General features: G+C 39.7%; 1 protein-coding gene across 4 annotated transcripts in view; it reads left to right on the top strand.

Annotated features, from left to right (window-relative positions):
* OFCC1 (orofacial cleft 1 candidate 1) overlaps positions 1 to 24,020 on the top strand; it is a 191,375-nt gene that overhangs the window by 5,711 nt on the left and 161,644 nt on the right. For all 4 annotated transcript variants that reach the window (XR_004360692.1, XM_032709283.1, XM_032709291.1 and 1 more), the window contains exons 2-4: positions 13,561 to 13,616; positions 19,918 to 19,984; positions 20,280 to 20,456. Coding sequence is in view for 3 of the 4 variants with exons in the window: in XM_032709283.1 (XP_032565174.1) it covers positions 13,605 to 13,616; positions 19,918 to 19,984; positions 20,280 to 20,456 (256 nt within the window). In the remaining variant the exon portion in view is untranslated. The remainder of the gene's footprint in view (positions 1 to 13,560; positions 13,617 to 19,917; positions 19,985 to 20,279; positions 20,457 to 24,020) is intronic.

Raw genomic sequence — 24,020 nt, 5'->3', positions numbered from 1 at the left:
TCCTGGGCTACATCAGAAGAAGCATGACCAGCTGGTCAAGGGAGGGGATTCTGCCCCTCTACTCAGCTCTCATGACACCAACCTGGTTACTGCGTCCAATTCTGGGCCCCCCAACATAAGAAGGGACCTGTTGGAGTGAGTCCAGATGAGGGCCATGAAGATGATCAGAGGGCTGGAGCACCTCTCCTATGAAGACAGGCTGAGAGCATTGGAGTTGTTCAGCCTGGAGAAGAGAGGGATCTGGGGAGACCTTCAAGCAGCCTTCCAGTTCCCAAAGAGGCCCACAGGAGAGCTGGAAGGCACTTTTTACAAAGGGTTGTGGTGATAGGACAAGAGAAAATGGCTTTAAACTGAAAGAAGGTGGATTTAAATTAGATATCAGAAAAAAATTCTTTACTGAGATTGAGGTGAGGCACTGGAGCAGGTTTCCCAGAGCAGTTGTGGATGCTCCGTCACTGAGAGTGTTCAAGGCCAGATTGGACGAAGCTTTGAGCAACCTGATCTAATGAAAGGTGTCCCTGCCCATGGCAGTGGGGATGGAACTAGATAATCTTTAAGGTCCCTTCCAACCCAAAACATTCTATAATTTTTTGAAATGCAAACAGGGGTTTAACTCAACATGGTGTTATAGGATAATCATTACTAGCAGCCTGCGATGTTTGAGGTTTGAAGTACGCTCTCTTGAATTGTACAATTGCTGGGAGAAAATGCATTTTTAAAAAAAAGTCAAAAAGTTTTCCCCACAAATCAGAGACTTATCCTCTATGAGTATGGAATGATGTAGCTCTACTGAAAAATGTGGGTAACAGCCTATGGAGGCTGAAGACCTGGCACAAGATCCCTCTCAACATCCACTTGTTTTCCTCCTGTCACCTACAACTGCTTCATGTAAGAACATGAAAATTTACTGCTGATACAAAGCCCTATCTGATTGGGTTTCATATGGCCTCCCTTTTTATATCCATGATCGTGCAACATGTTTCACACCCACACATGATTTCTCAATTTCCTTCACTGCCCCTTTCAAATATCCTTGTGTTACATAAAGCAGCTGTTTGTGTTTAGTAACTTTCTGCACCTGTAGTGATGTTGGTCTAGGACACTGCAGTAGATTTTCCTCACTTGGGCATGCTGAGATACAAACCGTGCCCCTGGGCTCAGTGCTGGAAAGTATTCAGTGTATTCAGTGTATGCAGTAGCATGATTTGCAGATGGTGTGAAGGAAGCTGCTCTCGAGGCATCTTGTCAGCGTCAAGACTGAACATTCATTGTCCAACCTGAAGCAAATTCTCTGACACCCTGGTATGAAACCAGCTTGTCCCTGTTGCCTGTGTGCCAAAGGAAGCTGTTTCTTAGTGGATGAATAGGGTATGAAGTATAGACTTCACATTGAGACTCATGTAATTACCTTGCATGTTTCAGGAGAATGGGGACTGCATGTTCCTGGTCAGCTTGCACCCAGATGGGAGCTTATAGGTTGAGATTTTTTTGAAGGATGCCAGATAGGCTCTCTCTTCATTGTAACTAAAGAAAAGGTTTTATATTGCTGAAACTCTTTAGGTTACTTCCCTTCTCACCTCAAAATTAATTTCTGAAAATGCCTTTCCCTCAGCACAGGAAACCAATGACTCCAGCAGTTGGGCTCAGGTGCAAGGATGGCGCTGTGAGGGACAACTCAGATCCTGTGCTGAGCCAATTATGCTGGGGCAGAACTTTCCTTTTCTTTCCTGCACCTTTTCCCTGCACTGCCAAAGCAGGTTATCCTCCAGGGAATGGCTTTAGTGCAAGGATGCATTCCCTATTTCAAAATCTAGTCTCTGATTCAGGCATGACAGACTCTAAGGGTTTGAAACAAGTCCCCCAGTCTGGATAGCTTGACCCAGACTTTCCCAGTTTGTATACTCATGCTGTCCACCAGTCTTAGCAATTAAGCTTGGGGACATGTCCAAGATTGCACAGTGAACCTGAATCAAAGGCAAGAAGTGAATTTGGTCCAAGTAGCATATCTCAGTTCCTGAAATGTACCACCTTCCTGTGATTTTTCTCCCTGGGGAAGGGAGAGGAGGAAAAACAAAACATTAGTGCTTTTAACACACTGAATATTGGCATATGCTTTGTTGTGGGATGCATGGGGTGCTGAATCTGGGTCCATCTTTTTGTTAAGGTGAACCCATCTTTGAACTCATTATTAAAGACTACAAAGTGGTTATAACTCTCGTAAGAGGACAAAACAAATACCTGCTGTTTTTGCTGATGGGATGACCAAGAAGACTCTCGTTTCTGAGCTGTCCTGTTATTTTTCTGTACCGCTGTTATTGTAAATGTCTGATGGAAAAAAAGGAGTCAATACAGTGAAGCGTCATTGTTAGCATCATAAAACCATGACCTTAAAGACTTGACATACTTTCCTTCCATGCAATAATATGGACTTCAGAATCTCTAGCCAAATACCATAGATAGGTTGGTTTGTTGGCATTTAGGGCAGGATAAAGTTCTAGGAAGTTTATAGTGTGCTGCTGAGGGCCAGTACTAGTATGATATTTATTGGTGTCTCAGAGAAGTTGTCATGATTCAGTACAAGGGAAATAAATAAGCTCTCAAAGTTAAAGGCAAGCTTTAATGCCTAGATTTTCCTTATGTGCTGGTTTTGGCTGTGGTAGAGTTAATTTTCTTCACAGTGGCTAGTATAGGGCTAAGGTTTGGATTTGTGCTGAACACAGTGATAATAATATAGAGATGATTTTGTTATTGCTGAGAGGTGTTTGCATAGAGCCAAGGCCTTTTTTGCTTTTTGTTGGCAAAAAGCCTCCATGTTGGCAAGGAGACTGAGGATGCATGGGAAGTTGGGAGGAGACACAGCCAGGACAGCTGATCCCAGCAGACCAAAGAGATATTCCATACTGTAGGATATCATGCTCAGTATGTAAAGTTGGGGGGAAGAAGGAGGCTGGAGGGGATGTTTGGAGTGATGGTATTTGTCTTCCCAAGTAACCATTATGTGTGATGGGCCTTCCTCTCCTGGAGTTGGCTGAACACCTTTCTGCCCATGGGAAGCAGCGAACTCCTTTTTGCTTTGCTTGTGTGTGCAGCTTTTGCTTTGCCTATTAAACTGTCTTTATCTCAACCCATTAGTTTTCTGGCTTTTACCCTTCCAATTCTCTCCCTGATCCTACTGGTGGGGAAGTGAGTGAGCAGCTGCTTGGGGCTTGGCTGCTGGCTGGGGTTAAAGCACGACACCTTATTATTCACATAAACTGACATTCGTAAACTGTTCGTCTGATGCAGTTATGTGGCTGAAGGAATTGTGTATGGCCAGGCAGTTAGAGGATGGGCTCCATGTTAAATTCAGCCCATAGTTCTGCAGTCGTGCTATTGCAGAAGACTTTTGGGATCTCACAGAGTCCTGCTGGGTTTTGCCAGAGGAGTGGCTTGCCCACACACAGTTTACTACAGCATAAACTCCTGTAATCATCTTTGTTTTGTTTCCTGTGGTCTCAATTAACTGAAACACCCAATAATCAGTTGGAAGAATGGATGTGAAAGATCCATCAGCTTCACTCATTCAACAGATGAAGATATTTCCTAATCCAGCTCTCCATTACTCTGGAAGCATCTATAAAACCTCTTGAAAGACAAGATTTTACATTCTTAATTCAGACATTAGAAAAGGGGGGAAGGAGGGAAGGGAAGGGGAAAAAAAGGGAAAAAAAGGAATCTTAAGAAAGAACAGTGGAGACGCCTTGCTTTTTCAGCTTAAAGATTACCTTCACCGAGGTGTAAAGTGTTAAAAGTAACTATCCAAAGGCTCAAACTTAACCTATGAGCATATCAATAACTTCAAAATCAAATGTCATTCCTTTGTGATTCATGAGTCAAAAATGAAAAAGAATTAATCCACCCATTCCGAGACAAAGAGCCTCTTGTAATACAATTTCCACTTGCAACATGCGAAGTCTTGACTAGGAAGAGCACATCAGTGAGCCAGGGCCTGAAAGGGGCATTTTAAGCACTATATTTTGCATTTTAGTACTGCCACCTTTCTGCGAGGTCTCAAGTACAGAGGAAAACCATGAGTTTTGGTCAAATGGAATGAAATGGAAGATCTACTCAAGGTTTCTTCCAAGTTCTGATTTGATGAGGTGTGGTGGCACTGTGCATAATCATGCACTCACATGCAGATCACGGCTGTGTTAACCCTTTCAACAATCTTCTGAAGTTTGAGGGAGAGATTAAACCTACAATAGTTTAACATAACCTTATACAAATTATCATTTAGTTTTGGTGTTAACAGTTTAGGAGGTGAATTGACTTTAAAAGGAAGGAAGTAAACCAGAGATGTTTATTTTAATATTTTCAGCTATCATGAGAAAAACCCAGAAGAAAGTGTCACCTAAAATAAACATGCTATATAAGTAATGCTTGTCAATCATTGTCCAACCTATCCTCTGTGTTAGTACTGGTACTTCACAAGGGTCACTTCTGCAGTTTCTACCAGCTTCTATGGATTTCCTGAAGTTTCTAGTTGTCCCTACTTTTTGAATGAGACTTGTGTAGTATTTATAGCATACTCTAAAGTTTTTCAGACCTAACAGTAGTCTTCTCATTGATTCCAGTGGGCTCCATATGTCATTTGACTTCTGCACAGCACCATATAGTCTGTGCTGGGACTGTCTGCATTGACGAAATCAGTCTGATCTAAAAAGTTGCTACTTACTAATAGCTGGATGTTAATACTACTCCACTAAGCAATCTGTGATCCCCATTGTGGTATGTATTAAACCAGACCAGCATGGGTTTCACTTGAAGCAAAAGCAGTAGCAAATGGCCACTGGTAAGAATTTTTCATCTGTCAATTATAATTTTTTCGATTCTGTTAAATAGCTAATCCCCAGTCAGTAAATGAATAGGAATGATTAGGGTGACAAGAAAGCGTATATGATCTCATGTTATAGCAGCACCCTATTTAACTTTGTCTTAAGTCTGCTGTTAACATTTGCATGAGCAAGCCCTCTGCTATTTAGGGTAGAAAAAAATCATGCTGAAATTTCTGGTGGAAAAGAGCTTAGTATTTGAGCTATCTTATGTGCATTTCAGTGCTTTTAGTTTTTAGAGTGTGACTGATCAACAAGTAAGTATCTGAAACTGCTTTCACCTACAGAAGATAAATATCTGAAGCTGCTTTCATCTTCAGCAAATGAGAAACAGTTCTCTCAAGTCAGGGAAATTATACCAACCTGAAATCACTGAAGAGATACTAGAATGAGCTCCTTACCTCCTTAATTTGATATTTGAGGAAGGGAGTGAGGGAGGGAGGAAGGAAGGATGAGGGATCAGAAAAAATGAAGTGCAATCATGTCTTTTAGTTCTGTAGAAATTTTCACACATTCTCTTACTACAAATGTTCTCAGTTGGAAGTGAGTTTATGTATTCTTATGTTGCGTTCAATAAAGTAATTAATGTGAAAATAAAGTATATTTTTCAGGATTGAGACATATAAATTACAGACCTCCTTCTCATTCAATGTCTTCCACTTAATATGTAATATGTTTTTAAATTCTCATAATTGTCCAAACCAAACCCTAACTAGGCAATCAATGAACCTGTAGACTGTAGTGTCTTAAATGAGTAAATTACATGCTTTGAATCCTTTTCTGAAGTAGTGAAAAATGCAATATTAAAAGCTATTTTTCGATAGGGTGTGACCCAAACTAGCAAAAGCCAAGAAATCCAAATGTCACTCATTCTCCTAACAAAGCCAGTGATGGTCAGAAAACAGTTTCTTCTGGTTCAGTGTACCTACTTCTCAAGTGAAACTGGCTCTTCCAAGATGAGCTATCAAAATGTAAGTACATCACTAAAACCTCAAAAAACTTTTGATTACCCTGTGTGGAAAGGAAAATTCATTGCTTTTCAACTTTCAGACTGTCCCAGTCCAAAACTGAACAAACTTGCTGTAGGGCAGCAAGTTGTACCCCAGTGGATGAGAAACAAACTGTTCTCCAAGGCAGTGAACAGGTGAGAAGACACATTATGTGTGGACATCCTCTCTGGAGACAGGCTGGACTGCTGCACATGGTAGTATGTCTCCTTTCTGGTTCTAAATCCTCAAGTCTTTGCTGCATGATACCTCAGTGAAGTTTTTTTTTGTTTGTTCATTTGTTTGTTTTTTCTTTTTAATTAGCTATACCTATTGCAACAGGAAATTGCTAGTACGCTCTGTTCTAGGTCTCACACTGTCAATCAGTGTAGTTTTTCACTTTGTTCTGCTGATGGAGGAATATAAATATTTTTCTTAGTTTATGGGACTGATAGTGAACTTTAATGTCGTTATGGGGGTCTAGTTTCAGCATACACTTTCTATAATGGGAAAGCTCACTTAAGGATAATCTTTTTCCTTGATGAAGTTTGTTGTGCCCTGGTTGTGGTGGCACAGCTATGTGCAGGACCAATGAAGTGGTTCAAGGTAAATAATAAAAAAGGAAAGTGTTTTGGGGACAGATATTTTTAACCTGGCTTAGATCTACAGTAATATCAACCCAATGAGATGGCAGTGAAGCTGCAGCCCAGGGACAGGAATGAATGGCTGGAGAGAAGAAGGGGGCAAAGGGCAGAAACTTATTAAGTTGCTGTGTCACCAAGGAGAACCTGTCAAGGGATTGCTGCTGACTCTTCTCTATCAGAGAAAGTCATGCAGAGAGTGTCTCAGTTTTACAGCTACTCCATTGGTTAGAAACCAGCTGTGGGCCTCTTGGACATACTGTTTATCCCAAAATGCAGGAATTTGGAAGAAGTCATGTTTGACTATTTGCTTGCTCAAGGTCCTGAGGTAGCTGTTTTTTAGATGTTGTAAATGAAACATTGCTAGCATTTATTTCAAAGGGAGATTTGGTCTAAGAATTGAAATCTTGGAGTCAGAATTCCAGTTGCTAAAACATACCAAGCATGCCATTGTTGACTGAAAACTAATGGAAACCACTACAGACTTCAGACTGGGTGTGTCTGAGTCTTATCAGCTAACTAGATCTTAAAAACCAAGCTGCAACTCTGTTTGCTTATTAGTAAAAATGTCTTTACAGAACTGCCATTTCTAATTAGTAGTATGTAATATGTAAACAGTGCTGTTAAATCTGTATCTATTTTGTGTCACTTTCTCAGTTATAAACACTATTACCTCAGTTTCCCTTCATTTTTACTGGGTGGTTATGTCTTGTACCTGACAGAGGAATGCACTCACTGGGTTGGATATATTGATGTATCTGTACAGTCAGTGTCAGCTGGCACGCCGAGTGATATAAGGAGGAGTAATGTATGAACAAGTAACCTATGTTGTTTCGCGCTGACACGTATACGACACTAATCCAGAAACTCATGCCAGAGGCAAGCGAAACCACTAGAGGTATTCCTTCTGGGACTGCTCATATGGTATGATTTCTGTCTCTTTGACTGAAAGAAAACTCTAGTGGTCAGTAACAGTATTGATATCTGAAGTGGTATGTATGTAACAAGTATATCTTTTACAAGATGCATTTTCTTGTATTTTCCAGTGTATCCCTGCTTATATTCTTGCTTAATTCAGAGAGGAGATCCTTTAACATTACACTTTTATAAATATATTTGAAATTTTGATGTGTGACTAATAATCAACAAAACTGAATTTTTCCTAGTGCAGATCACCTGAGCTATTTGCAGGGAAACTTTCTCAGAAAACTATGCTCCAGTAATTGTAGGCAGATTCCACAAAGGGATTCCATAATTTCTGATTGTTTTGCTTTTCTTTGTAGTAGTAGTAGAAACCAGAAAATGAATCGTAGAAGTTCATGAGGAAGTGCTAAAATCTATAGCTAGTAAACAGTGCAGTCAAAAATTAACTATTTGCTCCCTGAAAATAAATTAGGGAGGAAACTTTAAAACACTTTTTAGAAGAAGTTGGAGCTGTTGTCACAAATATTTACTGATAGTAAGTATTTTCTACTTAGATTTTTTAATTTACCTTTGCAAATGATGTCTCCATAGATACTACAATGTTGTTTTTTGCACAAGCAAAATCATTCACTGTTTTTGTCTCTAAAGCGCATATATATATGTATGTATATATATATATATTAGGATTTCATGTAGAGCTCAGTACCTCCATCTAACATTCTGCTGTAATGTGAAGGCCATGTTATTTAAGAATTACAAGTCACAAGACTTTCTGTAACGAAAAGAACTTTTTTATTTGCTGGTTAAGAACTGGAATGTGGTTGGGAAGGGAGAAACAAGGACAGTGACAGTGCTGAGGTTCCTGGTATCATGATGTTGCATCCAGAGGGGTCTGTAGACCTGCTAGTGGCTGCTAGAGTCACGGAGGTAATGAGGAACATTATTGTGCCTGTTTTGCAAGACGAAAACTGGAGGAAAAAGAGATTTAGGCTTGACAATGACCATGAGGAGCATGATTTTCTTACTGTTCCCCAATCCTGCTGCCTGCTACCATCTTGATCTGAGCTGTTTCCAAGCTTTGCAGTGGGTATCTGTGCAAAAAAAAAAAAAAAAAAAAAAAGAAAACAAAAAAGCCCTGCAAGAAAGAGTGGGAGTTTGTCATCCCATTCTGGAAAGCCTTTTGTTCAGGCTGGGGCTGGTTTCACTCCTCTCCCAGTACTGTCGGATGATGATCACTAAAAATTTTGATACTCTCAAACATGAGCCCTATGACTTCATCAGGAGATGATCATCCATAAGCAGCTCTGAAGCTAGACTCTGAAGTGTGTGGTGCTTTCCATTTGGTGGGAAATGGGAATATTGGAATGGTGGCACAGAAACTAAAATTTGGTATTTGCAACTTCCACAGGAATTACCAGCATGACGTGATGTACTGGCTTTGGCTGAGATTAAATTTTGTTATAGTAACTTTTATTTTGACTATATTTTGGATTTGTGATAGGAGTGTTGATAACTGGAATGTTTTATCTATTGCTGAGCTGTGCTTACAGAGTGTCAAGACCTTCTCTGCTTCTCACACCACCCCATCAGTGAGTGGGCTGGGGCTATGCAAGAGGCTGGGAGGGGAAAGAGTTGGAACAGCTGACCCCTGCTAACCAAAGGAATATTCCATAACACATGGTGTCATGTCCAGCAATAAAACTGAAGTGAGGGGTGTGGGTGAAAGCCACTTGGGGACTGGCTGGACATCAGTCAGTTGGTGGTGAGCAATTGCTTTCTTTTGCATCACTTTTTTCTTGTGGTTTCATTCCTCTCCCTCTCCTTTCCCACCTCCCACCTCCCCTGGCTTTTTTTTTGTTTTGTTCCTTCTTTAAAAAAATTAATTCTGTCAGCCCAGGATGTCAACTGTATCTTGGGCTGCATCAAAAGAGGCATGACCAGCAGGTCATTGGAAGTGATTCTACCCCTCTATTCTGCTCTCATAAGACCCCACCTGGAGTGCTGCATCCAGCTCTGGAGACCTAAGCACAGGAAGGACATTGACCAGTTGGATCAAGTTCAGAGATTAGATGATTAGAGCAATGGAGCACCTCTCTTATGAGGAAAGGCTGAGAGAACTGAGTTTGTTCAGCCTGGAAAAGAGAAGGCTTCAAGGTGTTCTATCTGCAACTTTCCAGTACCTGAAGGGACTCTAGAAGAAAGAAGAAAGATGGAGAGAGACTGTTTACAAGAGCACGTAGTGACAGGACAAATGGGAATGGCTTCAAACTGAAGGAGAGTAGGTTTAGATTAGATATTAAAAAGAAATTCTTTACTGTGAGGGTGGTGAGATGCTGAAACAGGTTGCCCAAAGAAGCTGTGGATCCCCCATCCCTGCAACTGTTCAAGGCCAGGTTGGATGGGGCCCTGAGCAACCTAGTCTAGGAAAAGTGTCCCTGTCCATGGTAGGGAGATTGAAACTAGAGGATCTTTAAAGATCCTTCCAACCCAAAACATTTTATGATTCCAAACTGTCTGTATCTGAGTTTTTGCACTTTTACCCTTCTGATTCTCTCCCCTATTCCACTGGAAGAAAGGGTGAGTGAGCAGGCAAGTGATGCTTAGCTGCCTACTGAGGTTTATCAATAGAAAAATCACAGAAAAAGGGTAGGAACATCACAACTTATCAAATAATTGAATGTGATCTTAATTTTGAGTGTGTTAATGATCTTTATAATGACATTTGCAGTAAGCTTCTTACTTCTTAAATTGAAAAAAAAATAAAAAAAGGGAAAGTATAGAATGGATCTGAGGTTACTGTGAAGGACCTGCTCCCAAAATTGATGATGAAAGAAGGATAAGCACAGTGCTTGTGGCTTCAAAGGTCAGTCCTGCTGAATTTAAGTGACTGATGGATTCTCTGCACTGGAGGTGCAATTTTCCCCTGAAGAAATACTTCTTAAAGACCAGTGCTGGCTACCTGGTATTTATGAGAGAGTCCAAAGGGAATTACAAGTAGGTTGTTAGGGTTATCATTTACTCAGTGATTTCTGCTGATATTGTAGCACAGAGATCCCACAGCACTGCTTCTTATCATGTGATAAATTGTGTACCAGGTGAAGGTGAGAAAGGAGCGAAGACAGCCACCATGATGACAGACTGTTGCTTTGCTACTCCTGCTATGAACCTGGTATTTCTCTGCCAGCAATCACCAACACCTTAGCTGAGCCTGGCATTGCTTTCCTTGGCCAGTGATAATGTGCCTGTGCATTTGGGTGTACTTTAAGGAGATGCTGGGTACATGGTTACAAACAGGACAGTTTTCCCCCTCTGCATACCAGCATGGTGGAAACAGTATATTTTACAGCTACATTTGCAAGACCCTTATTGTATACTGGCTTTTCATGCAGTCCAAGTCATTTCTAGTAGCTGATACAGCATAAAATATCCACTACTGTGAGAAAGATGCACTTGAGCATGCTCCAGTGGAAAGGTGTGTTATTTTGATCTCTTCCGGATGTGGGACTGGTGGTAGGAGCTTGTTAATGGAGTTGTGGTGCTAAGAGTTATTTTTGTTCAGTTCTCCAATTCCATTTTTGCATTAAAAATAGATTACTTTCACTACAGAAAGTTATTAATATATCTTGTCAACTTAATCTAGCATCCTTAGTTTTTCCTCTGGTAGAAAATAAAGCAAAATTGGGCAAAAAAAAACAAAAATAAAAAAAAAGGCAAAGGTATCCAATTTAAGAATGTCTAAGTAATAGTTTTATTTCGCCATTTTACTACAAATGTACCTAAAAGTAACTGAAGTCCACCCCTTAATCATGCAAAACACATCAACTGGGTATAAAATAAAATGTCTGGTGGTATCTCAAATATCTTTTATGTTGTGTTTTGATTGATGGAAAAATCATGTACTCTCTTTCTGCTGTACTCTTTCAGGACTGCAAGCTAGTTTAATGCTAATGATTCAGCTGTTATCCAGCTAAAGAAAATAGGCTGGTGAGGTTAAGTAAGGCCACAGTCAACATCAGTTAATGCAGTGTTGACTGTGTTGCCTGTTTGGTATTATAAAGAATAAAGAAAAAACAATGTCTAGCACCCTCATTTAAAAACACACCAAAGTGTCCCCCACTCAAGCAAACTAACAAAAAAAATTCCCAGAAAACCCAAATAATAGCAAGTTCCTGAACTCTAAGAAAATCACTGTTTAGGAACTAATGTACCTAATATCTCCTCTGACCTCATTGTTTATCTATCTTACTCGATGATCTCAGAGGTCTTTTCTAGTCTAATTGGTTCTGTGATTCTGTGATCTTTGTCTGTGCTGTCCTTGTTTGGTCAACCACATTCTTTAAGATGAAACTTCAAGTCTTTCCATTAATGTTTAGATTCCTTTGACTATTACGGCTTTGGAAGTTCTTGTTGTTGCATCTTTGTCTCCTCTCCAATGAGCAGAGTTTGACCATGGATGAAAACATTGAATTTACAGCTTATCTCTTGATCAGTTCTCTTCTGCTGACAGCTTCTTGCAATTGCCCTTTGAAAAGGGAAGGAGCCCCTTCAAACTTTTATTGCCTTTGATTCATACAGGTGCTTCTTTTTTCCTGCTCGTGTTTGAGTCATAACAAGGAATATGCCATGCCATTGGGCATGAAATTAGTTACCTGTTGCATTCAGTGGATGTACAGTTCCAGTAGCTGGAAAAGTAAAGCAGGTACTACCTTGTCCTGGAAACTCATCCCAGATTTTGGAACTGGGACTCTGGGGTTGTTTTCAGAGACACAACAACTAGTTACATGACCTGAGCCTACCTGCATGGTCTTGCTGGGGCTTTATTTTCAATATCACATAATGCCATGGAGCAGAGAGCATGTTTTTTGTGACAGACATGGGCTATGGTGCAGGGGCTGTTTGGGCAGGGCTGGCTGTAGGAAGAATGGGAGCTGCTGGAATTGCAGCCCTCAGCATTGCTTCAATGGCCTTGGCACCCCAGGAAGGGCACCAAAATCGAGGAGTGATGGCAAAGGTCAGTAGGCTCTCAGTATCAGCAAAAGCTCAGATCTTCATTCATTACTGAGCAGCTAAAGCAACAATGCAGCCTTTTTCCATGGAGTATTTGTGGCCCTGTCCACTGTCCATTGTATTGATTTCAATGAAATTTCAGTGTGTACTCAGAATTAGGCACTTCTTTGCTGGGTGCCCTCAGGAGAGAGGGTTTCCTCAGCTGGGGCCAAACATGTACTCCGTATAGGGCATCTTCTGACCCAGAAGGTCAGCTAGAGCTTCTGAGTGACTCTGAGGGGATATTTTTAATTGTTCAATATCTTGTTTTGTTTTCAGCCTCAGCAAAATAATCCGAATGTATGTTTGTGTAAATGCATAAAGGAAAAGCTGGCAAAGGAAGAAGCTTGTTATTCGTTGTGATTCAAGTGCTGCAAGTGCAGAGTCAGACTGAATTACCATTGATTTCAGTGAACGCAGGGGCAACCTGTCCAGCCATTTTGAATGAATAAATTTTATTCCCATAGAGAGAAAAAAGTAGCTGGTATAAAATTGAGGCATTTTTGCTGATATGATATATAACTTGTAAAGTTATTGTGTGTTTGCTTAATTATAACCTCAAAGTAGAGGACAATTTTCTTCCTTTTAATGGAAATCACAGAACAAGGAATGAGGCACAAATGGGACCCACAGAAATACCAGATCACAGAAGCCTTCCTGAGTCTGACAGCTTTGGTACTGTAGTCTTCAGATAAGGTGTATGCCACAGCAAACTCTGAGTCATTTTAGTACTTACTGTCTGGGGGTAGGAATTATCTACTTCTGGGCTACTTCCACTCAAAACCTTGTTTTTGTTGGCAGTTCTTCATATGAGCTTAAATTATGTGGGTTTTTTGTTTATATTTGTTATCTTTTTTTTTTGTGACCTGATGCAAATTTGTTTTTAAAAAGATAAAGTGATGAAACAGCTCTATATCCTCCCTTTGCTCTTTGGCAAGGTCAGAGTAGGGACAGCATCAGGAAGGACCCCCCTCCGCTCCCTATCCTGGCAGGTTTCTAGGCTAGTGCTCTGCTAGTCTGTCTGTTAAATCTAGTGGTATTAATAACTGCGCAGACTGAAAATTCAGGTATGCTGCCTTTCCTTTGTTGCAGGAGGAAGCATTTTTTGCTGCAGGTCTGAGAAAGGGCAGACTGGCATGGAGAAGGAGGTAAGTGAAGAAAAACCACGCTTTGAAAAGGAAAAGTTAAAGGGACTATTCCTACCGTTGCTATTTCATAATATTATTTGTAGTGTGATGGGAGGGAAGTCAGCAGACGTATAGGCTCCTTTATATCATTGACAAGTCAAGAGGATGATTAACGAGAGTACCAGACAATGTAATGGTAGGAGAAGGCCCAGAGAAGTTAAACAAAAGTGCCTTCAGAATTTAGAGAATTCCCATGATCCATAGTAGGACCTCATTGTGCTTGTCTACTGTTTCTATTTTTGATTAGATTTATAAACACAGCACCACATATTTTCATGTGGCTCATAGCCCCAGGGCAGAGTGAGATTGACTGCGCTGAAACTGTGAGGCTTGTGAATTTCGGGCAAGGGATGGAGTGAAATAAGTAGTGTAATTGTTTTTGTGGAGTGACCGTGGGACCTCTTCTGTTCTGAATTACACATGGTTCAACCCTTTGACCCAACCAACCTCGGCAATGCCTGGTAGATCTCCTAAAGCTGTGCTGAAAGGTCCTATCAGTGACATGTTGGAACATTATCTGTCATGTGAGATGTGTGCCAACAACCATATTAAACTACATTAATTACTAGTGAGGCCATGTTTGTGACAATCTCAACTTCATTTAACCCATCATCATGTTAGTTATTGTTTAAACAGGAAGTACAAATGGGGACAATTTATGAAATCAAAATGCAGTACCAATGTTTTCTTTAATAAATTGTGTGTTTTACTTTATTTCCCTTCTAGGTTTTTTTTCACCCCTGGCATTTTTGTTCTTGTCATCAGCTCTGCAGCTTGAGTTTTTTGAGGGCTTTTCTATTTTAAGAGCAAGCAATGAAAAGCCTGCTTCTCAGTAACTAAATGAATACACCAGTGAGATTGTTGTTTCTTTAAATGCAATTGTAAGTGATACTGCAGTTGACTGAAAGCACTTGTTTTCTAGCAAGAAGTAAACATGCTAAGATAGTTTGTGTATGACTGAAAGATCATACGTGGGTTACTTCCTTGATGTACACCTTCACTGCTTTACACTCCAGCTAGTGGGACTCTGCATGGCAATGCTTGCACACCTCTGGAGCAGGAGTGGAGCTTATATTTCTTTTTAGCTGTATGAAAATAATTTTCTCGCAGGCCTGACCATCTAGGTAGCAAAGCTTACTATGAGTCCTCAAAAGGCACCCCAGTTTGTAGAAATTCAGAAGGACTCTTTGCACCTGATTGTTTTCTGAAGCAATTCTGAATTTTACGGGGGAAGAAGCCAAAGCTCTCCCATGTGCTCCTGCGTGGCCAGCGTACAGGTTCAATCATGTTTAGCTGTGCCTGGTATTATATTAGACTAGACACATGAGGTTACATCTTCTACCTACACACTGAGGTGCTCTTTTACAACAGGGTTTTTCCTTTTGCCTTATTGTCTAGCTAGAATAGGCTTAAACAAAGTGGGGATTTATTTGTTTATTTATTAATTGCTGCAGAGTCAGCTTAAAAACCATTTTTGACCCTAAGAAGTCTCATTCTCTTTAGCAATGTAGAGTTTGCTCTCTGCAAAATCTAACATGGAGTGCTTAAAGCTGACAGGTGCAAATTACAAGCTGTTTCTCTTTGGTTGCCATCCCTTAAATAGACAAAGTAATAGTCTAGGAGAAGGGAAGAGGTTTCAGCTCCAGCTGCATAAAGGAAAGACTTAACAGGGACTTAGCAGCTGGTTGCAAGAATTAAATGCTGTAAATACCAACAAACGCATTTGTGTGTGTGTGAGTGTGTTCACAGAGGAATATGTGTTTAGTAAGGCTCCATCATCTCTTTTTATTCAAGAGGATCATTCTTTGAAAACTGTGTTCTGCTTTATGTTGAAAGGCTAATGCTCTCACTGAAGTGAATGAGAACAGAAGCCAACATACCTGTTCCTGTTTACCATCATTACATTCCTTAGAGCATTTCAGGAATTATTAGGTTCTTGGAGCCCTACCAGATTGACAATATTTCCAGATACTTGTCTTTTGATTGTGTTCAAACAAGGCCTCAAAGGAAAAAAAACAAAACCAAAAAAAAAAACCCACACACAAACCAAACCAAAAAAAACCACCAAAAAAACCCCCAACAACCAACAGCAAGACAACCAACCTACAAACAAAAGCATAGATGAATCTGCTGAGCTAGTTTGCTGATGTTAGAAACAGTTGTTCATATTAGGAACACCTAATTTAATTTCATGAAAGAGACATAACATGCCAGTATGTGTATGAATCTAAGGTATGCATTTCCTAAAAGGAACTAAAACTCTGTCATTCCAAAGTTGCTCTTCTTTTTGACTTCCAGCTTGCATGGGGACTGCTGTCTGGAAGCAGTAACTTTAACTTTAACTCTAAGGCTGCTGATGAGGTCTGTCTGTGTGATCTTCCTAAGCAGATAAGGGTAGGGAGACAGCTCAGAGCAGAGCTTGTTTACAGCAGGACAGAAGAAAACAGCTAGACATAAATGAGGGCTGACGGTTTCATGAAGCACAATTGGTTGATCACAGATTCAATATGACTGCCCTGAACTGAGCGATGATCCGTACAGTATGCAAAATTCACTTTCTTGCTGGTCTGTGCCCACCAGCCTTCCAGCAGCTTTCCCAGAGCCCCTCAGCCACGGCTTTGAGTGGAACCAGAGCTGAACGCAGCATTGTTGTACCCAATTCCTTTTGACAACAATCACATTCTTTTAAAAACTTCATAGGTTTTAGTTGTCACTGGTTATAAATGAGGGTTTTTTCCCTCACCATTGCTGCTGCTGCTGCTGCTGTTGTTGTGGTGCTCGCTGCTCTCCTGCAGATGTGAGTACTGCAGGTTCTGGTACTCCCGGTTTTCCTTTGTTTCAGTCAGTATCAGAAAGCAGGCGGTGCGTTTTAATGATGATGGTGTGCAAAAAAAAAGCATTTAACGATTTAGATCACTTTTTGAATGACATGGTTACTAGTCTGCGCTGTGCTCGGACACTCCTAACTCCCCTTGTCTTTGCTGTAATGCAGCACACTCAAGAAAAAAAGACTTGAGTGTTAAAAGGCAAGAATTTTTATTTTTCAGCAACTGTGATAGAGAGTTGAGATAGGATGAATTGCTATCAGCAGCAACGTCACCTTTTAAACTTGACTTTGCAAGCAAAGGACGTCCCCTTTCTATATGCCAGTTGTGAATGGACAGGTCTGATGTGTTTGGTTTGTGGATGAAAGTTGTACCCCCTCCACCTCAGGTGTAAACCAGCACAGCCTTCGTATCTCCTGAGGCTCTGGCCTCAGGTTGTGAAACTTCTCCTTTTTTTTTTTTTTCCTAGGAATACTTTTTTTTTATGTTTATTTTCAGATAATATTCCATAATTAGAATGGAGACTTTCTATATGGATGTGTGTTCATGTGCATTTGTCTAGGTATGCTCACATAACTGGACTTTGCCTGCAAAGATTAAGTGGTCACCGAAAAACTTTATTTAATTCGCTATTGGAAACCTAAGTTTTGTAGATATGTGTGAACTGATTAAAAAACATTTGCTTTTGATATAAATTTGCATAAATACATAAACTAACTAGTAGTGACTAAGGAAAAAATGAATATAAAATGCCACTGGATAATTTCCTGCCTATTCTCTGATGAGAAGACAAAGTATCATAATGGTAGGGGGCTGGGGAAGGAAACCTAAAATGAAAGGGGGGAAAGAATGTTATTTACACTGCTTAAAATTGCTCATGTGTAAAAGAGAGAAGGATGAGGAAATTGGCTGGAAATAGGTATGAAAGGAAAATGTCTTCTAATTTCCTCTGAAGCACAAAGTGACAAGAACACGTGTTGATTACACAAAAGCCACCAGTCAAATACTCTGTTATTCAGTTATGTTGAGAAGCAATCCTGGAAGAATTTCTCTCTGTAGTTGAAAACCAGGTATTGCTTTCATTCTAAAACATAAACTCATGAAAAATACATTTTAAAAACATGATTGCATTAAGGGACAAGCATATAATCTCTTTGTAGTAAGTAGGGATCATAAGCCTGTTACACCAACTACTTAAAAATATTAGCTTGCATTTGACTGAAGTGAATGTAGTCAGTTGGGTCACTGAAAAAACAAAATTTGGTGTTAACTGTATTGAATAGTAAAAAAAAATTCGCCCCAAATCCAATACCCGAACAACCTTCCTCCTCCCAAACAAACAAACAAAAATGCCAAAACAAAACCCTGAACAATAAAATGCCCAAAACACACACCTACTCAAACCCATTCCAAAACATTAAACCCCACTACGCATCTGTATTGTATGTGGGGAGGAAGAACATTTTTTTTTTCTTCTTTTTACTGTGAAAGGAGCTTGTGCATTTTACAGACTTAAACAGCTGAAAATTGACTATAGTCAATATAGCGTGCAATTAGTTTTGCTAGGGAAATCTGACATGGAAAAAGAATACACGGAATGTAATACAGATCATCTTAATTCCATCGAAGTTGCAGATGTGTACTGTTTTATATAATTGAAAATTTGTCCCAGAATTTTTGTCTTGATATTGTTTTCTTTAGCTGTTAACATGAAGTTTAAGGTTTTTTGTGATGATTATTCACAGCATAATAAGGATAATTATCACACTGCAGTGTTACAAATACTCTGGAATCTTTAAAAGTGACTCAATTAAAATTTTATGGCATGTAGGAATGCACCAATGCTTTAATATTGCAAAACAGGTATAATTTTAAAGATACTAACTGAATGAATATGTATTTTTGAATGATTTTTCAATTGTGAAAAAATCAGGAGCAGTAGGGTAAATTTCTGAACCTATTGAACTCATGTCAAAATTATCATTAACTTCAGTTGTTCTGCATGTGGTTTGTAGGAATTATTTCTCTTATTGTATTTATTTATTGCAGCTTTCAGAATGTGTCTAGTCGTTTTCACACATTTGGTTTTTAGTAGGGTATTAGTCTTAGTTTAGAGGAAGTCTTAATTTAGAATTTAGAAGAAGAATATATTTCCAAAATAACATATATGTGCGTCTGCATATATACATGTATAACAATGAAAATATTAATATCTATATTTATCTGTCAGTGGTATGGTCCAGTTATTTTTGACAGATTTATTGATTGTGTCTGCTGCAAGCACTGTTTTTCTGCTGGAAATTGACACCCACAATCAAATGGGAAAGATGGATGCTGTAAAAATGCAATTTTTCAATGATTCTTGTAATTAATCCTTTTGTATTGACAGTTTCCAGGAGCTGTGTTGCCAGGAGTGGTCTTTATCACTGGACAATTAAGAAACTGGCTTGAAAAAAAAATGCTGGTTTTGGAAACTGCCATGTGATGTTCTAAAATAAATGGGTCTGAACTGTTTTCTTACTTTGGTTTTGGCTTTCATGAATACTCCCAGATGTGCTTTGGTTTGATAATCTTTGCCTGTTTTGATTGTCAGCATCTGTGATAGGGGTCTGTAGCCATGTATGAGACCACATGTGATGCTTGCCTGGTGCTGCTCCAGGTATTCTACAAAGCCAGTGCTTAGTACCTGGGCCTTCCTTAGGGTAATGTGATTATATATTTTTTGAGCCTTGCTTCCCCATGGGAATTACTGTAAAACTTTTCGCAGTTCAGGTCCCCCAAGATCTCCCGTTGTTTAATTTCACTGTCATTGCATCTTTCTAATATTAAATGAACTTTTCATTGTTGTAATGAGTCTTGCTTCCTCTCTCCCCTGGACCATGATCAGTTTTTGGTGACACCTCATTTAAAATAGTTTTGGTGTTATTTTTATTCTATTGCGTTGTACTAAAGGGTAGAGCTCATTCATTTTTAGCTACTCTGTGATGAACAAATAAACTGGTTACGTAAGTGGACTTAGAAAAGAGGAGAACAGGGGATGTCAGGGAAGTCTGTCTATAAATATGCTACATAACCAAACTTTTCTAAATGAAATGCTGCCATTCTGCAAGTAAAATAAAGCAGTTGCTTTTGAATGTATACTGAAAGACAAGTCTTATAATGTTCTTCATTTGTTGAGGTTTCTTTGCATTAATTAAAATTGGGGAAAAACAAAGTATTTTAATGTGACCTTCATTTGGCATTTGTTTTAACTTTTCTTCTATTTTATTTAATTCTTCCACTTCTGTTGTTCAATTAGTGTTTGACCCCTTTAGCAGAGATTTAAATTAAATGACATTTCAATGCCATCCCATATTTAAAATACTGTGTTAGTTGTGGATCATAAAGGATGATCTTCGTTCTTTAGCTAATTTATTCATTTAACAATTTCCCTCCAGAAGTTCCAGCAGAAGGCTCTGAAGCAAACTAAGCAGAAGAAATCCAAGTCGGCTGAATTTCTGATGGGTGAGCCTTGCTTGATGAGTTATTGCTCATAATTTGTGTAAGGATTAATTAACTAATTACAGACAAATGGCTGTGGGCGAAATTTTGCTCTTGCTTGTCAGGGTGCAATTTGTAATTATTTTAATCATTTATTCTTTTTTTTTTTGAGTTAATTTTAACCTAATTCTGTTTTGGCGACATTTGAGGACGATACACTTGAGTCTTTCAGCTAAGGAATTACTAGAAGGAATTTTCTGCTTGTCATTGAAATACACTTTGCTATAACGTGCTCTTCTGACCTCCTTGTTTTCTGTAGTAAAAGAAGAGAGAGCAGCAACAGAAGGCATTGAAAATCCAGCTTTTAACATCAGCAGCACAGATCTTTCAGCATATCAGCCTTCAGAAGAGAAAGTTATTAGACATGACAAGCCAGATAGCACCCTTGCAGCTCACCAACAAAAACTCGGGCTGCAAGCCCATGCTGAACCAAGAGGTGAGACATCAAACCTGATTAGCCTCAAACGCAGCGACAGTGGTTGTGTTCCCCATCCAACCTGCACACTCTGTGGCCTGTGCTGGGCGTTCCCATCCCGACATGTCCAAGCAGGCATCAGTGCAAACCCTGGGTAGGGAATCCAACATGCTGCCAAAAACGTGGATTCTCTAAATATTTAGAGACCCAGGCTTTGTCTCCACACTCCAATGACTCCCTGTGGTGGGGTGCAGGTTGTACAGGGCTCTCTGCCAGTGGGAGGGAATGCAGAGAACCAGTGCTCATGGCAGTGCTTCCCCCTAATTTGGATTGAGTTGCGTTTTTGAGGAACTGCAGCCAGTCTGAGTACACAGATGCTGCTCCCGAGCATTGAGTAGTTTTAAACAGCTTACAGATCCATGATTAATTGTTGTCCTTAGGTCTCCCATACGCCCTCAGTCAATCGGCATCTTGCCTCTGCTTCATCTTTCATTATTTTTTTTCAGCCAGTTTTGCTCAGATACTTGGAGCAGGGTCCTGTTCATTCGGCTTATCCAGGGGAGCAAACCTGGCTTTTCAGCTCAGTTTTGATGCAGTATCAAAAAGAGTTGCTGCTTCAGGAAGCAATTTCTGTTTATTATTTTGGTTTATCACAACTATAGGAATATTCACTTGATGTCAGTTTTCCTTTTGCAAAGGTTTGATATCTTTTAACTTATTATTTAATTACTCCATTTTGAATTATTATTATTTCTGGATATTATGAAAAATGGTTATTTTTACTTATTAATCCAGTGAGGAAGAAGGTGAGAAAAAGAATTTAAAGGCATCTTGAGAACTGTGAGGAAAATTTGGGCAAAGATTTAGCTTAAAAACAAAAATTCCTAAAGTCACACTCAAAATCTTCCCTAAATACCCACTTAAAAATTTACCTTATTGGTCTCATTAACTTCTAGTGGACTGTGTGCATGCATGAATATGCAAATATGCATGCAAGGGCTGAGACCTCCAAGGTACTAAAATAACTAGTCTGGCTTTGAACAGCCCTGATCACCCAGTGTTTTCTGTCAAACTTGCAAGTTGCAATGCTGCTTGCTAAGTACTCTTGTGTGCCAGCTCAGGTATTTAAATGGGGAAGTGCAGCCTGGTGAGCAGACCTTCAGGCATTCACTTCTAAAATGTTGGACCTTGTTGTGTTAAGATTTTATCCTTGTGGGACTGGAGAGCCCACGGCTCCTAATGGCTTCTTGCAAAATTAGGTTTGGCTTTCCATTTAGCCTTCATGTGACTCTGTGCAACGCTACACGGAGCAAGAATTCTTCGTCTTTCCTTTGCAGCCTGTCAGAACAGTGATTAAGCAGACAAAGGGATTGATTGTTTTTTAATGAAATAGTCTATCTGGCAAAAAATGAAGTCAGGCTCGCTGGAGACTATCCATGCTTTCAGTTGCCTCTTCAGAAATTCATGAATAGTTCCCTCAAGAAAACAACACATTTTTTTAAAAGCCTGAAATGTGTTTTTAAACATTTTGATTTTTCATCCTAAGTAGCATTTTGTTCAGAAAAGCCTAACTGAATATAATCTTTGTGAAAGGACTAGAAATTGTGACATTTCTCCTGGAATGCAATGCCTTGATATGTTGCTAAGTGTTTCTGTAATGAGAAAGGAAATTCTGCTGAGAGTTGGAAAATTTTGTTTCCCAACACTGTGTCTCCCTCCTCGACCTTCTGTTCATCCAGCTAACCAAAAGATCAGTTATTCACATGGCCCTACCTCTAAGTCAAGCAGCTATTAAAAAAAATAATCATCCATTTATACCATCATAAAAAAGTCTAGATTGGAAAAGATCTCTAGAGATCATCTGGTCCAATCTTGCATAAAATTATTCTTAGTCTAACTTGTGTCAGGACTTGTTTGGAAGTCACAAGGATTAGTTCAAATTTTTCAAGGGCTGTTGATAAAACATCTTCAAGCCTGAAACCTGGGAAAAACTTTTCGATACCTCATGAGCTAATTTTCCCCATTCCCAAGTGTAGCAACTCTTCATTAAAGAGGGAAAGAGAAAAGCCAACTGCATAGGTAAATATAGTATCACATTAATGTAGTAATGTATAAATGGTCACATTTCACAGTCCTCAGTGAAGACTAGGTCTACAGGTAATTAATTTCTTCATGCATCAGTCTGTTGAGGTCTGGGTCCTCCAGAGTCCAAGGGGTCAGTTCCTGAGCCTTCCTTTCTTTGCTAGCTCCATGTTCATAGATGCTTTACATAGCTGGTGCCACTTCAGCTCATAGCAAAACCACATGTGGTATTGAAAACTACCTCTATCATAGGGGAAACTTCCACAGCATCCTCTCCTGCCCTTCAGTTCCTAGAAACCACTATGCCATTCACAAGAAATATTTTAGCACAGAATTCTCCCTGTTTTCCCCCTAGGAGCCAAGACTCGTGCCATGCTGGAAAGCTATTTGTTAGGAGGATCTGCCCACACACCAAGCACAACAGCATAGCCTGTGTAAAATAAGTGTTTTAGGCCCCAATAGTACTCCCTTTTCCTTTTCTCCCTTTTTTCTTCCCCAGATATTAATAAAATACTCTACCTTTTGGGCTTACCTCCCCTTCACAGCTGTTGGGTGCCCTTCCAGCTCTCAGCCCTGAGGCTTAGGTTCAGTTCCTTGCTCAATGGGGAATGGCATTTGTCAATTCCAATGCTTAGTGTTAAACTGTACAGCTTAAAACCAGTTATAATCTTAAGCACAACTATTTAATCACAGGAGTTAGCAGATTACAGGTTGAGAACACTATATGAACATCAGGCTGGATTTTCAGGCTAAGCACTCGGAGGCAAGGCACTGAGATGGTATTGCCTTTCCATTATCTTTCCACACATCACCTGCGTTGTTAATAGCAGCAAATAATAGCTACGGTTGCTGTCGTTTCCTCTACCTTGCAGCAGTGTCACAGACTGTTCCTCTGTCAGCAATTGCTAGAGGGAAGTGTTCTCTAGAAAAACCTCCACCTACTTTTGAGAAGTCTTGCACACCTCCGTGCTAAGGATATTGGGAAGTAGTGTAAATAGTCATCTGCATGTTCAAGACAGCCTTAAAACCTGTTCCTGGAATTTGCCTAAGTCTGCACAAGGGTTTGCTCTGCAGAACGTGCATTACTCGGAGATTAAATAGCAAGTGGAGAGGTCCATGCTACTGTAATTTGCCTGCATCTGCCCTCAAAGAGCTTAATTCACATGTATGATAGTCCTTTTCCATTCTCTTTGCTCCCATAACTTTTAGAATATCTTCTACAAAGAAGAGTTTGTGAACTGATTTTGTTTGCAAGAACCTTATTATATGTTTTTGGTATGCTTATTCAGAGACTTTTTTACTTTTCAAACCAGATTAGTGGGGATTATTCTTGTGATTAAGAGTGCATCTTGTGGGGAAACTGAGGCAGAGCCCTGCAGACAGAAGAGGAAATAAAAATAAAAGCTTTGATAGCTGGTCCATTCCTCTCTTTATTAGGCCATTCTGTGTCTTTCACTGTTCTATTTTCCATAATGGACCAAATTCCATTTTCATCATCATTTC

Source organism: Chiroxiphia lanceolata, chromosome 1, assembly GCF_009829145.1.
Source record: "Chiroxiphia lanceolata isolate bChiLan1 chromosome 1, bChiLan1.pri, whole genome shotgun sequence".
In the NCBI taxonomy this organism is placed as follows: Eukaryota; Metazoa; Chordata; class Aves; order Passeriformes; family Pipridae; genus Chiroxiphia; species Chiroxiphia lanceolata.
This window is presented reverse-complemented; position numbering and strand designations above follow the sequence as displayed.